This window comes from Eubalaena glacialis, chromosome 5 (assembly GCF_028564815.1).
Source record: "Eubalaena glacialis isolate mEubGla1 chromosome 5, mEubGla1.1.hap2.+ XY, whole genome shotgun sequence".
NCBI lineage: Eukaryota > Metazoa > Chordata > Mammalia > Artiodactyla > Balaenidae > Eubalaena > Eubalaena glacialis.
Window position 1 is genome coordinate 29,878,053 of NC_083720.1, and position 11,893 is coordinate 29,889,945.

At 50.8% G+C, this 11,893-nt stretch overlaps 1 protein-coding gene across 1 annotated transcript; it reads left to right on the forward strand.

The window, feature by feature from the left end:
- Positions 1-6,586: 6,586 nt before the first annotated feature.
- On the forward strand, positions 6,587-11,408 carry PITX2 (paired like homeodomain 2). The gene is made up of 3 exons (XM_061191148.1): positions 6,587-7,050; positions 7,905-8,110; positions 10,551-11,408. The coding sequence occupies exons 1-3, from the start codon at positions 6,843-6,845 to the stop codon at positions 11,112-11,114; spliced, it is 978 nt and encodes a 325-aa protein (XP_061047131.1). The 5' UTR covers positions 6,587-6,842; the 3' UTR covers positions 11,115-11,408.
- Positions 11,409-11,893: the final 485 nt, after the last annotated feature.

Sequence of the window (11,893 nt, forward strand, 5' to 3'; positions counted from 1 at the left end):
TACAGAGCGACTTTAATGCTCACAAGGAGCACCGCGAAAGCAGCCCAGACCACCTCTAGCAAAAGGCAAAATGGTGCTGCGGGGGGCGGCCCTCGGGCCTGAGCGCGCTCAGAAAGAAGGGGGGTGTTTAGAAGGGTGGAGGGCTCTTAGTGCGAAGAGGGGGCAGGGGACCGGGGCGTGCCGCAGAGGCGTGAGGTCTCCGGAAGCGCGGAGCTGGGGAAGGGGAGAATTCCATTTTTTTTCTACCCACACCCCACCCCACGCCAAATCTGCAGCTTATCGGTAGAAGCTGCCTCTCCTTTCTGTGTGGGGTTTTTTTCCTCCCAAGAGGGGAAATTGTCCAAAAGTAGTCAGTCCCAGCGGATTCCCGCCCGCACAGTAGTCTTTACAGGTCGCGTTCCTCGGTACTGACGCGGGGCGCGCTCAAAGTTTCGCAAGGCTGACTCGGCTGTCATCCCGCACCGCCCGCTGTTAATATATGCAGCAGTTGTTAGAGCGACTCGGGGGAGAAGGAAATGTATAACGAAAGCTTATTCGTGAGCAGGAATATACTAATGGAACAATCTGATGTCTTCTTAATCCTATGTAAAAAGCTTTGTCGTCTTCCTAATATTGACTGAATGGGTAATTAATGGCTCTTCATCTAGGCGAATACCCTGTAATCCAAAGATAGGCAAAAGACAACAAGCCCAAGGTAGAAGACAAAAGGCCCAACTGCGGCCGCCACCCTCCTTCCTCCCACCCCCCGCTCAGCGTCTTCAAATGGGAAAGTTTCCTCTCAGGTGAAAAAGGCAAGAGTGGGAGACTATACATACCTTTCCTGGGCTAGACTTAATCACAGAACCTGGCCGCCCAGCTCAATTCTCCACTACTCCGTCTTTCCCCCACCAGTCCTTCCCTCCGCTTTTCTCTCTTCTCCATTCCTCTAGAAAGTCTCCCCCATTGTGGCCCTGACCAGCACCTTTTACCCCAAGGCACCCATCTTTCATTTAGGGAAGTGATTGATAACAGAGGACCAACATACAAGGTCCTCAGAAGGCTCAGGCAAAGGATTGAGCTCCTTTCTGATCCTGATGGACGCTCCTTTCTTTTACAACCTAAGGCAGACAGTCTGTGAGGACTAAGGTAGTTGGGAAGGGAGGGAAGAAATGAATAGAAGGAGAGAGAGCAGGCAAAATTAGTATATGTGTTAAAGAGCGATCAGGAGTGATGCAGTCAACTTCATTGTGAGGATCTGACATGAAGAGTGCCCAAGATTCTCCCAGCGTGTTTTTAACAGGCTACCATTTTAATTTAAACCTTTAGAAGTAATATATTACTTGGGTTATGACAATGAGGTGGGTTCCTTTTTTTTTTGTCAGCTGATAGCTTTTAAAATATTATTTCACTAGGGAAATAAAAGCTTCATCTCAGATTATAGGTGGGTATTTTTGGATTTATGTGATTTATGGTCACCATGACAACTAATGCTGAATGTTAGCTACCAGCATGTCTGGGAGAGGGAAGACAGAAAGAAGGGGAACAAGAGAAATAGAAAGGGAGACGGGACATGAGCTGAAGAGGGAAAATAGAGAAAAGAGAAAGAGGAGCATTTCAATCCACTTTTTTTTTTTTAAAGTAATTTTAGTTAGTCCCTTGTCATTTCTATCTCTCTGGACCTAGATGTTGATGTTTATCTCATTCCTCTATCTCTCTCTTACCCCTATACACAAATATACCGTTCTCTTTATTTTACTTTTCCACAACTAGTTACAGTTCGGCGATTAAATGAGCGCCTAATAAACTTGTAGCATTACCAGGCTGATGTGAAAAGGCATTACAGCGCGTGGGTTTAGTGATTGCAGTAGTCCTCCCACCTCCCCGAGCCTCCTCGAATCTCTCGCTCCTCTCTCCACCCGCCAGTGTGGAGTGAAGAGAACCACCCAGCCAGCTATCCCAAACTTGAAGCCATGGTGTGGGAACGGAAATATGGGTACCATTTGCAGGGACCCAGAGAGGGTGGATGTTGCTCAGTATCTCTACAGACTTCTGATTCCGAAAAGAATCCGCCACTTTTTACAAACCTGCACTTTTTTATTCCATTTAGGGAATGGGGAGGGGGTGGGTGGAAATCAGCCACAATAAAGCCTTTAATTTCTGGGTGCTTCGGCTTCGTGACTGGGGTGGGAGGAGGATTTGCGTGCAGAGAAAAGCCAGGCAGGGGAAGGAGGGGAGGCAGAGCCGCTTCTCCGGGCAAGGTGCAAGGTCTCCCTCTGACCTCTGCGCCTAACACCGCACGCTCGCGCATACACACACTCACGCCTGTCACGTGCCTCCGACCTGAGTCCGGGCGGGTCTCGTCCTTGAGCTGGCCTGGACGGGAACAAGACTACCACCCCTCTACGGCCTGACAGCGCAAGGAGACATCTAATTGAACCATCTTCCAGGTGAGCTTTGAGGACAGATTTTTTTTTTTTCCCAGAAGTCACGGGTCACTTGGTTGGGTCCCAGTTCATATCCCGGCCGCCACGGCCGAGAGTTTGGCGGCGCTACCCAACCCATCTCGCCGCGATGGCCAGAGGGCCTTTCTGCAACTAACCCTGAAGAGTGTGAAATTAAATAAGACCTTAAGACTGGTAATCGGTGGCAAATACCAGCTCAAAACATGCCTGACCCCGTGTCACACATTTCCCTCCTCAAGGGTCTTTCTTTGAAAGAATAAGCAAGAAAACCCGATTGAGACGATCCCTGATTTCTTCTGAGTGGAAAACCCAAACCCGCACTGGGCTTCCTGTCCTTTCCCCACCGCAGCTTGCAGCACCTCCAGCTTCCCTGAACCGACTATGCTGATTTTTTTCTGAATTGACAATTTCTGTGATGGAGGCTGAAGTCATAGTAATTTCTAGGACCAGTCAAAGAGGAGTGGGGGGCTGGCGGGTAGCAATAGTTCTGAACTGACAGAATACCTAAGATTCCCTTACTTCCAGCTCCTTTGTCATCTGTATTGCCTATACATTTGCACCCACTGGTTTTTTGTAGATTAAATCTAAAAATTGCCCACCACCACTAGAGTTTTAACTGAAAATTGTTTCTTCGTTCCCCACTACACACTTGCTTTTCCTCATCTAGACTTTTCATGTTGGAGCACTCCTACCACCGGTGGAGTGAACCCTGTTGGGACTGGAAAGGGTATCACCCAAACTCAGAGTGTGTGAAGTGAGTAGAAGATTAGGAGAGAGTTGAAACTCTGGCTAGAAAAATGCAAAGAAATACCTCCCTGTCTCAGTTGGGTTTTTTTTGGGGGGGGGAATATATTATGTATGTGTATTTTTATCTATAGATAGATATATGGATATGTGTATATGATTTCGTTTTTGCTTAACCAGAGTTCTTCAAGTAATTTGTCTTTCTTTATTCTCCACTTGACTTTGCAATGGATCGATATAGTTTAAGATTCCTTATCTTTTCAGGCTTTCAGGCTGATCACCAGCATTTCCACACTTTGGCACTATGAGGAGATGTCACTTGCCCTTGGATTTTTCACCCACTTTGGAGGCTGGTTTAGGTCCTTCATACTGTATTTGCCTTGAGGAAAGTTCTGTTAGTCAACAGAGCCAATGAGCTTGAATCAAAATTCCATGGGTTTAATGAGAGATGGGCTTAGAAATCTACATGGCTCTGTGGAGCTTCTCAGCTCTCCTGAGTAAGGAGTTTTGAAAACCACTCAGAGCCTCCACCAAAAATTGCAACTCCAGGGTTTGAATGTTGAAGAGACAAGGAAAAAAAATACGCTCACTATGGAGGAGAATCTTTCATTCTTTGATGTGATGGAGTTTCTTTGTGATATGAAGGCTTGAGCATATGGTATTGTGGGGATTGCAGCTATGCTGAGGTTTAAGAGACGATACTAGAATATGATTAGTAAACACATTGGGCAGAAAAGGGCTGGATTCATATTGACTTACTTATAGGTCATCAGCTGGCAGTGCAATGGGAGGAAATATTTACTTTACACATATACTTTATGGTCTTGGGGGAATTAGAGGAAATTCAATAAGAAAATGGTGAGAAACATTTAAAACCCTTATTTAAAAGACTTAAGCAAATTAGGGTCTTATCAGATTAAAAACCACTACAAATGTAAAAGCATTGTCTTCGGTGAAACACTGGGGGGTCTGAGAAGGAGATTCTCCATCAAATCTCAGGGATAAAATGCATCATTTAAGCACCAGATAATGAGCAGAATGTAAATTAATTTAACCTTCTTTACCAACAGGCTGCTTATGTAATATGTGTAATTTAGTGATAAGATTTCAGGACCTAATATAGCTGGATGTATGAGCCTCAGCTAATGCAGACCTGTCACACGAGGATGTGTTCTGCTCTAAGCAGGTGTGTGTATGCATGGACTGGGGTTAACTGGAATAAAAGGTTAAAACCAGAAATGCTGATTTAAAGCTTCCTATGAAGAAAGTTCCTCCTTGTAGCTAAATTCTTCTTAAAGTGGGATGATAATTTGGGGAGAGACTGAAGAATTCTCATTTGGTTCTTGGACTGTTCTCAAGCTTGTTTAAAATGGGGGAGGAGTTGCAGATATGGTGGGGGGGGGAGGCGGGAGCAGGGCAAAGGAGAGACACATAGGTTACAAACATATTTGTAGTCTGCTTCGTCCACTCTGCCTCAGACTGAAAAGTTTCCCAATCTTGGGAACAAGGACAAGGAGGGAGTTTTCTGAAGATACCTCATACTGGCATTGCAAATCATTGACTGTAATGTCAAACAAATACACATTCAGGGATGATAACACTAACTCCACAATAAAGCAATCGTCAATGCAGAAACCCAGGGGAGATTAGTTTGTGCTCTCCAGCTGACCTAAGCCGGAGGACAAAAGGACTTTCACAAATTATTTTGAATGATATCTTTGAATTTCTTTCTTTAATTTCTTTGGAAATAGAGCTGTAAAGATTTAGATGTCCCCAAAGGTGTTTTTTCCTTTTGTTTTAAGTAAATGAACAAGGCTTTGCTTTTCCTTGCTGAATGTTCTCCTAGGCGTTTGCCCACAACCTACTGCCTCTGCCTGCTTGGACTCCAACAATTCAAGACAGCCTGGAGCTCCTAGGAATAGAAAATGACTTAAAAATTATCCTTGAAACTGGTTATTTGGCAACATTCTTAATTGTATGGAAATTCATTAAAGCATATTTTATATATAATTAGCTCAAGGTTGTTGGTTCTACAGGCTTTATGGGTTTGAATCTGGTAACAAAGTAAACAAGAGAGTTGAATTTAAAGCGTGGCTCTCTCGGGTTAGGATGAGCTTAATACAGTGTATAAGGAATTTGAAAGCTCTAGGATATGTGTCTTAATCAACGTTAAGTAGAATGGATAAGCTTTCAGCATTTTGAAAATGCTGGGTTAGGGTTTCTAGTCTATTGTGTGTTTTCTGTCTGGGGACTAATAAGCATTACAGAGAACGTGATCTGAGGCGACTTTTTATTCTTGTATAAATCCAGAGTGAACCACCAAACAGTTGTTCGTTTAAAGTCAAGGTAATTTTCTTTTGACGGATCCATTTGCTTCTCGATTTCTAATTTATTAGCCTCTCTTGGCTCTGTCTTCTTTGCAATTAAAGTAAAGCTTCTTCAGATTAGCTCCGCAGCATTCACTTGACAGGCTGTTTGGAAAATTTAAGATCGGAGAGATGATTTGTTGGTGTTCTGAAATTTTTCTGGTTTTAAGTAGCATGTCTCCTCTCCATACGGGGGAGAAAAACACCTCTCGGTAGGAAATGAATGTAGTGAGACACAAAAGGAAGGAGGGGAGGGTGGCTGGGTGTCTTGTTGATCCTTATACCTCTCAGCCTTCGATCTTTCCGCTTCTTTCTGACGAGCCTTTTACTCCCAGCCGCATCTTTCCACCTCCCCACCAGAACTAAAAGCCGGATCGTCTTTGGCCCGGCCGGAGCAGAATTCCCGGGAGCCGCCGGGTGTAGACTCGGCGGGCACAGAGAGGTATTAGCCCGGCCCCGCACAGCTGATAGGTGCAGACAGGACTGTCCCTCGGTCGCGGCTCGGGGTCTCCTGATTGGTGCGGAGTCACGTCACTCCAGCCGGCGAAGGGTCTGGGAGGAGGCGGGGAGGGTTGGGGAGGGTTGGGGAGGGCCGCGGCCGAGTGACGTCTCGGCACCAGGAAGCCCGCCTCTGGTTTTAAGATGTTAGGCCATCAGGGAAGCTTGGAGCCGCAGAGCTGGTCCGTCGCTCGCTTGGGTGCTGGGACCTGAGCTGCGGCGAGGCCGGGCTCGAGCTCGACCGCCCGAGGGAGTGTGCGTGTGCGCACCGCGAAGGGTGCGACCGGAGGCCCGCGCCGCTGCCGCCGCCGCCGCCGCAGGAGATCTAATATCAGCTACCTGTCCCTGTCACTCTTGACACTTCGCTGTCAGGGCTGCCGCGCGGGGGGCGGGCAGAGCGCAAACGGCGGCGTTAGCCTTCCTTATTGGAGGGGTACTAGAGGGAGGGAGGGAGGGAGGGAAGAAAGGGGTCTTTGCCCACTCTTGTTTCGCTTTGGAGCTTGGAAGCCTGCTCCCCAAAGACGCTCCGAACCGTGCTCTCCTACCCACATCCCCATGTCTCCTTTGGCCCGCTGACTTCGGCCGCCGGACCCTTTCGCTTGAGCCTTCCGAAGGGGACGGGGGCGGCTCGGCTCGAGCACTTTGCCGGGGTTGTGTTCCCTGCTCTGCCCGCGGCGGCCACCGCGAGGAAACTCTGCGCCTAGAGCGGGAAGCGAAGCAGGCGGCGGCGGCGGCGACGGGGCTTCGGCCGGGCGGCAGCCCAGGACTCGTAGGGCGGCGCGCTCCTTCGTCCATGAACTGCATGAAAGGCCCGCTGCACTTGGAGCCCCGAGCAGCAGGGACCAAGCTGTTGGCCGCCTCCTCGTCCTCCTCCTGTCACCATCCCCAGCCGCTGGCCATGGCTTCGGTCCTTGCTCCCGGTCAGACCCGCTCCCTGGACTCTTCCAAGCACAGGCTGGAGGTGCACACCATCTCTGACACCTCCAGCCCCGAGGCCGCAGGTAAGGCGCCGCGTGGCCCCGCGCCGCTCGGCCCTTCTCGCCCCCGAGGAAGTCGGCCCCTCCTGGGGGAGGCGTGGTGGGAGTGGTCCTGTAGCCCGCTCCCCCCAGAACTTCCGGAGCCAGGGTTGTGTTGACCCCTCGTCCCTTTCGCTCTGCCTGGACTGCCCGGCTGGGGTGGCGCGATCCACGCGGGCAGTTCTGCCGCCCTCCCTATTCCGACCCTGGCCTCCTTTCTGTTTTCTGGGTCACAAAAATCCCAGCATCTCCATTCGAGGACCTTCAGAGGCCGCTCCCCCAGCCCCCATGCGGCCCCTGTTCCGCTCTCGGCTTTCAGCTCCCAAGAAGCTCCGCTTGTTAGAAAAATATTTGTGAAACTACGCCTCAGAAGAACAGGCGGTTTTCCTAAAGGGCAGAGGAACTTGGGTGCCTCGCCGAATCCCGAAGCCTACTTTTCCTAGCCTTCCGAAACCGCATCGAAATCTGAGCTTTTTACGAGGGGGTTCTGTAAAACGCGCGCGTGTGGGTGTCCCGGGAGATTTGGTGTGTCCACGCAGAAGCTTATAAATATACTTGAAAGCACAGGCTATAAAAATGACTGTGCCGTCGCAGTGAGATAAACGTGTAAATAAAACGTGCGGCGCTGGGGGAGGAGAGGCGGTGGGGCGCGCACACCCACACTCACGTCTGCACACCCCGCAGACGCAGCGCTTTCCCTGGCCCGGAGCGGCCGCTCCACACCCTCCTCCCCCGCCAGGCAGCCCAGCTCTTCCCCGGCCTCTGCCGCCTGGTCCAGTTGGCGTTCGCGGGTAGCAGGTGGGCATGCTGACGGGGACCGCTGTGTGTTTCGTTTTCAGAGAAAGATAAGAGCCAGCAGGGAAAGAATGAGGACGTGGGCGCCGAAGACCCGTCCAAGAAGAAGAGGCAGCGGCGGCAGCGGACTCACTTCACCAGCCAGCAGCTGCAGGAACTGGAGGCCACTTTCCAGAGGAACCGCTACCCGGACATGTCCACGCGCGAAGAAATCGCCGTGTGGACCAACCTTACGGAAGCCCGAGTCCGGGTAGGAGCCCGCACGGAGGCTGGGAGGGCTAGCGGGGAGGGCGTTGCGGGGACGCCGGCCCTGTAGCCCGGGAGAGAGTGTGGAAGGCAGCGCTGTCCGGGAGGGCTCGGGTGGGTGCCTTTGCAAAGGCGGATGGCCTCTCACGGCGGCCCCAGTTGCGATGTTACAGCTCCCTCTTCCGAGACTGGCCGCGGGCCTGGCGCAGGCGCCGGGAGCGGCTCCGGCTCAACGCCCCGACACACTGCGCGCTCCCAAACGCGGCCGCGTGCATTCCCCTGCACAGGGCATTGTGTTCCCGGCTTGTATTCGCCAGACGAGCGCTAATAAGATCCCTCCCAGGCCAGGAGCCGAGGACAGGCTCCAACCTGAGCGCCTTTAACAAGGAAAACCCGCCTGAGACACGCAAGGGTTCGCCCTCCCTGGAAAACTTCCGCGCCAGGCCTAACCCGGCCCTTTCTCGCCTCTGCTCTCCCTTCTTACACAGTCTTTGTGGTTTTTCTGCCATTCAGATCTCTTCCACACCCTATCCCCTGGTTTTGTGATCTGCAGAAGCAGTTTTAATACACAACTGCTACCCTGCCAGTCCTCTTAGAAAGAAAAGAAAAAAGAAGAAAGACTTTTCGGTTTGGGTTACTTATCTTTTCTCAGGAGACTGTTACTCACACCCTTCCTCCCAATTATAATAGTTTTATTAAAGAAAGGGCTTACCTTTGTAGCAAATCTGTACTTTATGGATTGGCAAAAATGAACTTAAATAAATTACCCAATATCCTGGTTTGTGCTGGTCGGTGGAAAACTCCAAATTTGTTAGGATTCTGGAAGCAGAAAACACACATAGCAGGAGCCAGAGGCTTTGCTGTTTAAAAAAAAAAAAAATGCTCTGTATAGAAAAAGAGCCCCCAGTTAGAGCTGAGAAAACAGAAGAAAACACTATAGCAATAATGATGAAATAAGACCAAAATGCACTCCCGAAGCCGAGAGACCGAAGGCACTCTCTGAGTGGCATGTGTGTAGGGAATGAGGCTGTGCTAGTGGATAAATGAGCCAGGTTGAAGTTGGAAATGGTTTTAGTTTAACAGCGCAGAGCTACGGCTCAGGCCCGGACCGCGTGTTTTTTTGCACAAGGTCAGTTTTTCGTAGCTCTCACGCGCATCTGGGGATCGGGCCTCGCACGTACTCTTCTCGCCTGGGCAAAGTTTAGACGGCCCAGGGTAGAAATGGCAAGTAATTAAAATGAAAACACAATCTATGGGGTCTCCGGAATCCTTCGGAAAACCCTCCCCCACCCCCTCCGACTTTTCATCAGTCCCTTCCAAGTCCCTGCCGCCGCAGCGCTGCGCTCTGGCTGCCTGGGACTACCCCCTTCCAGGCCCGCTGCTTGTGCAGCCGAGTGGGCAGTGAGGTGTCCTTTTTATAGCTGTCGGGTGCAAAGAGGAAGGGGGATAAAAAGGAAATCGAGAATGAAAGGGGAAAAGGAAGAAAAGAAAAAAAAAAGCGGATTAGGTGGCTGGGCCTGGCTGAGATGTGTAATGTGAAACATCATCGGTGTCAGCTCGGAAATCTCGGGTCAGGCCTCGCTCCAATACACAATAGCCGCCGTCTGGGGCGACGGGCGGACCCGATGTGGATTGAGAACGGGGTTGCGTCTGGGCCACCGGACACGGGTGGGGGCTAGCGAGGCTGGGCGGCCGCCCGCAAAGCCCAGCAACTAGGCCGGGCCCGGCCGGAGCAGCGCCGGGCGCGCGGGTCTGGCCTGGGTTGGGCGGAGGGTGTGAAGGAGCGGAGCGAAGGGAGGGGAAGGCTGCAAAGCGACTCGTCCCGGGTTCCCGGAGATTTACACGCCAAGCTCGCGGAGTTTAATGAGCTGTCGGGGAGGTGGTCTTTTACTTTTTATTTGGTTATTTTGCTAGGCGAGGAAGGGGGTCGTGGCCTGGCGCCTGTTGAGGGCGCACGTTCCGTGGAGTAGGGGGCGGCGGTGGAGATTCGAGAGGGGAGGAGGAGTTGTGGGAGAGAGAGCGGGCCTGCCAGCCCCTTGTCCTCATCACTGAGTCTGTGGCTTTGGAATGCAAGCAAGTTTGCAAGGTGGCCGGGGAAGGGTTGGGCGGAAAGCCCGCTGCTCTGAGTTTATTTTGCAGTAAGTGTTTTTGGACCCTGAGGAGGACGTGGGTTAGTGAATAGGCCACTCGCAGGCCGCCAGTCAGTGTGCTGGGGTTTGTGGCGCAACTCAGAGCCCGGGCTCGCAGGCCTGAACCGGCCTGGCCCCCTGCGTTGGGACGGGGCTCTGGCAGCTTGGGGCGCGGAGCAGTTGTGGGGGGGAACTGTGGCGGGAAGGGTGCGCGGGTGTGTGTTGGAGCGGGGGTGGTCGCTGGTGCTTTCCCGGATCTAGGTTTTACTAATCCGATCTGTGGCATCTGTTTGCTCCCTTGCCCTCCACCCCCAGGTTTGGTTCAAAAATCGCCGGGCCAAATGGAGAAAGCGGGAACGCAACCAGCAGGCCGAGCTGTGCAAGAATGGCTTTGGGCCGCAGTTCAACGGGCTTATGCAGCCCTACGACGACATGTACCCGGGCTATTCGTACAACAACTGGGCCGCCAAGGGCCTCACGTCGGCCTCCCTGTCCACCAAGAGCTTCCCTTTCTTCAACTCTATGAACGTCAACCCCCTGTCATCCCAGAGCATGTTCTCCCCACCCAACTCCATCTCGTCCATGAGCATGTCGTCCAGCATGGTACCCTCAGCGGTGACCGGCGTCCCGGGCTCCAGCCTCAACAGCCTGAATAACTTGAACAACCTGAGCAGCCCGTCGCTGAATTCCGCGGTGCCCACGCCCGCCTGTCCTTACGCGCCGCCGACTCCTCCGTACGTTTATAGGGACACGTGTAACTCGAGCCTGGCCAGCCTGAGACTGAAAGCAAAGCAGCACTCCAGCTTCGGCTACGCCAGCGTGCAGAACCCGGCGTCCAACCTGAGTGCTTGCCAGTACGCCGTGGACCGGCCCGTGTGAGCCGCGCACTGCGCCGGGATCCTAGGACCGTGCCGGATAGGGCAACTCTGCCCTTGTTGAAAGACTGGGAATTACGCTAGAAGGTCGCGGGCACTAAAGAAAGGGAGAGAAAGAGAGAGAAGATATAGAGAAAAAGGGAAACCACTGAATTAAAGAGAGCTCCTTTGATTTCAAAGGAATTTCCTCATTGTCTGACATCTTTCACTAAAAAGTATTTCCAACAGTTGCAAGGACACACACAAATGTTTGACTGGATATGACATTTTAACATTACTATAAGCTTGTTATTTTTTAAGTTTAGCGTTGTTAACATTAAAATGACTGAAAGGATGTATATATATCGAAATGTCAAATTAATTTTATAAAAAGCAGTTGTTAGTAATATCACAGCAGTGTTTTTAAAGGTTAGGCTTTAAAATAAAGCATGTTATACAGAAGCGATTAGGATTTTTTGCTTGCGAGCAAAGGAATGTATATACTAAATGCCACACTGTATGTTTCTAACATATTATTATTATAAAAAATGTGTGAATATCAGTTTTAGAATAGTCTCTCTGGTGGATGCAATGATGTTCCTGAAACTGCTATGTACAACCTACCCTGTGTATAACATTTCGTACAATATTATTGTTTTACTTTTCAGCAAATATGAAAAAAAAGTGTTTTATTTCATGGGAGTAAAATATACTGCATACAAATTGGTCTGGATTCTTTCTGCCCTCCTCTGTTGCCTGGCCAGGGTTTCTCAGTCACTGCTTCCTAAAAAAACCAGTTCCCTC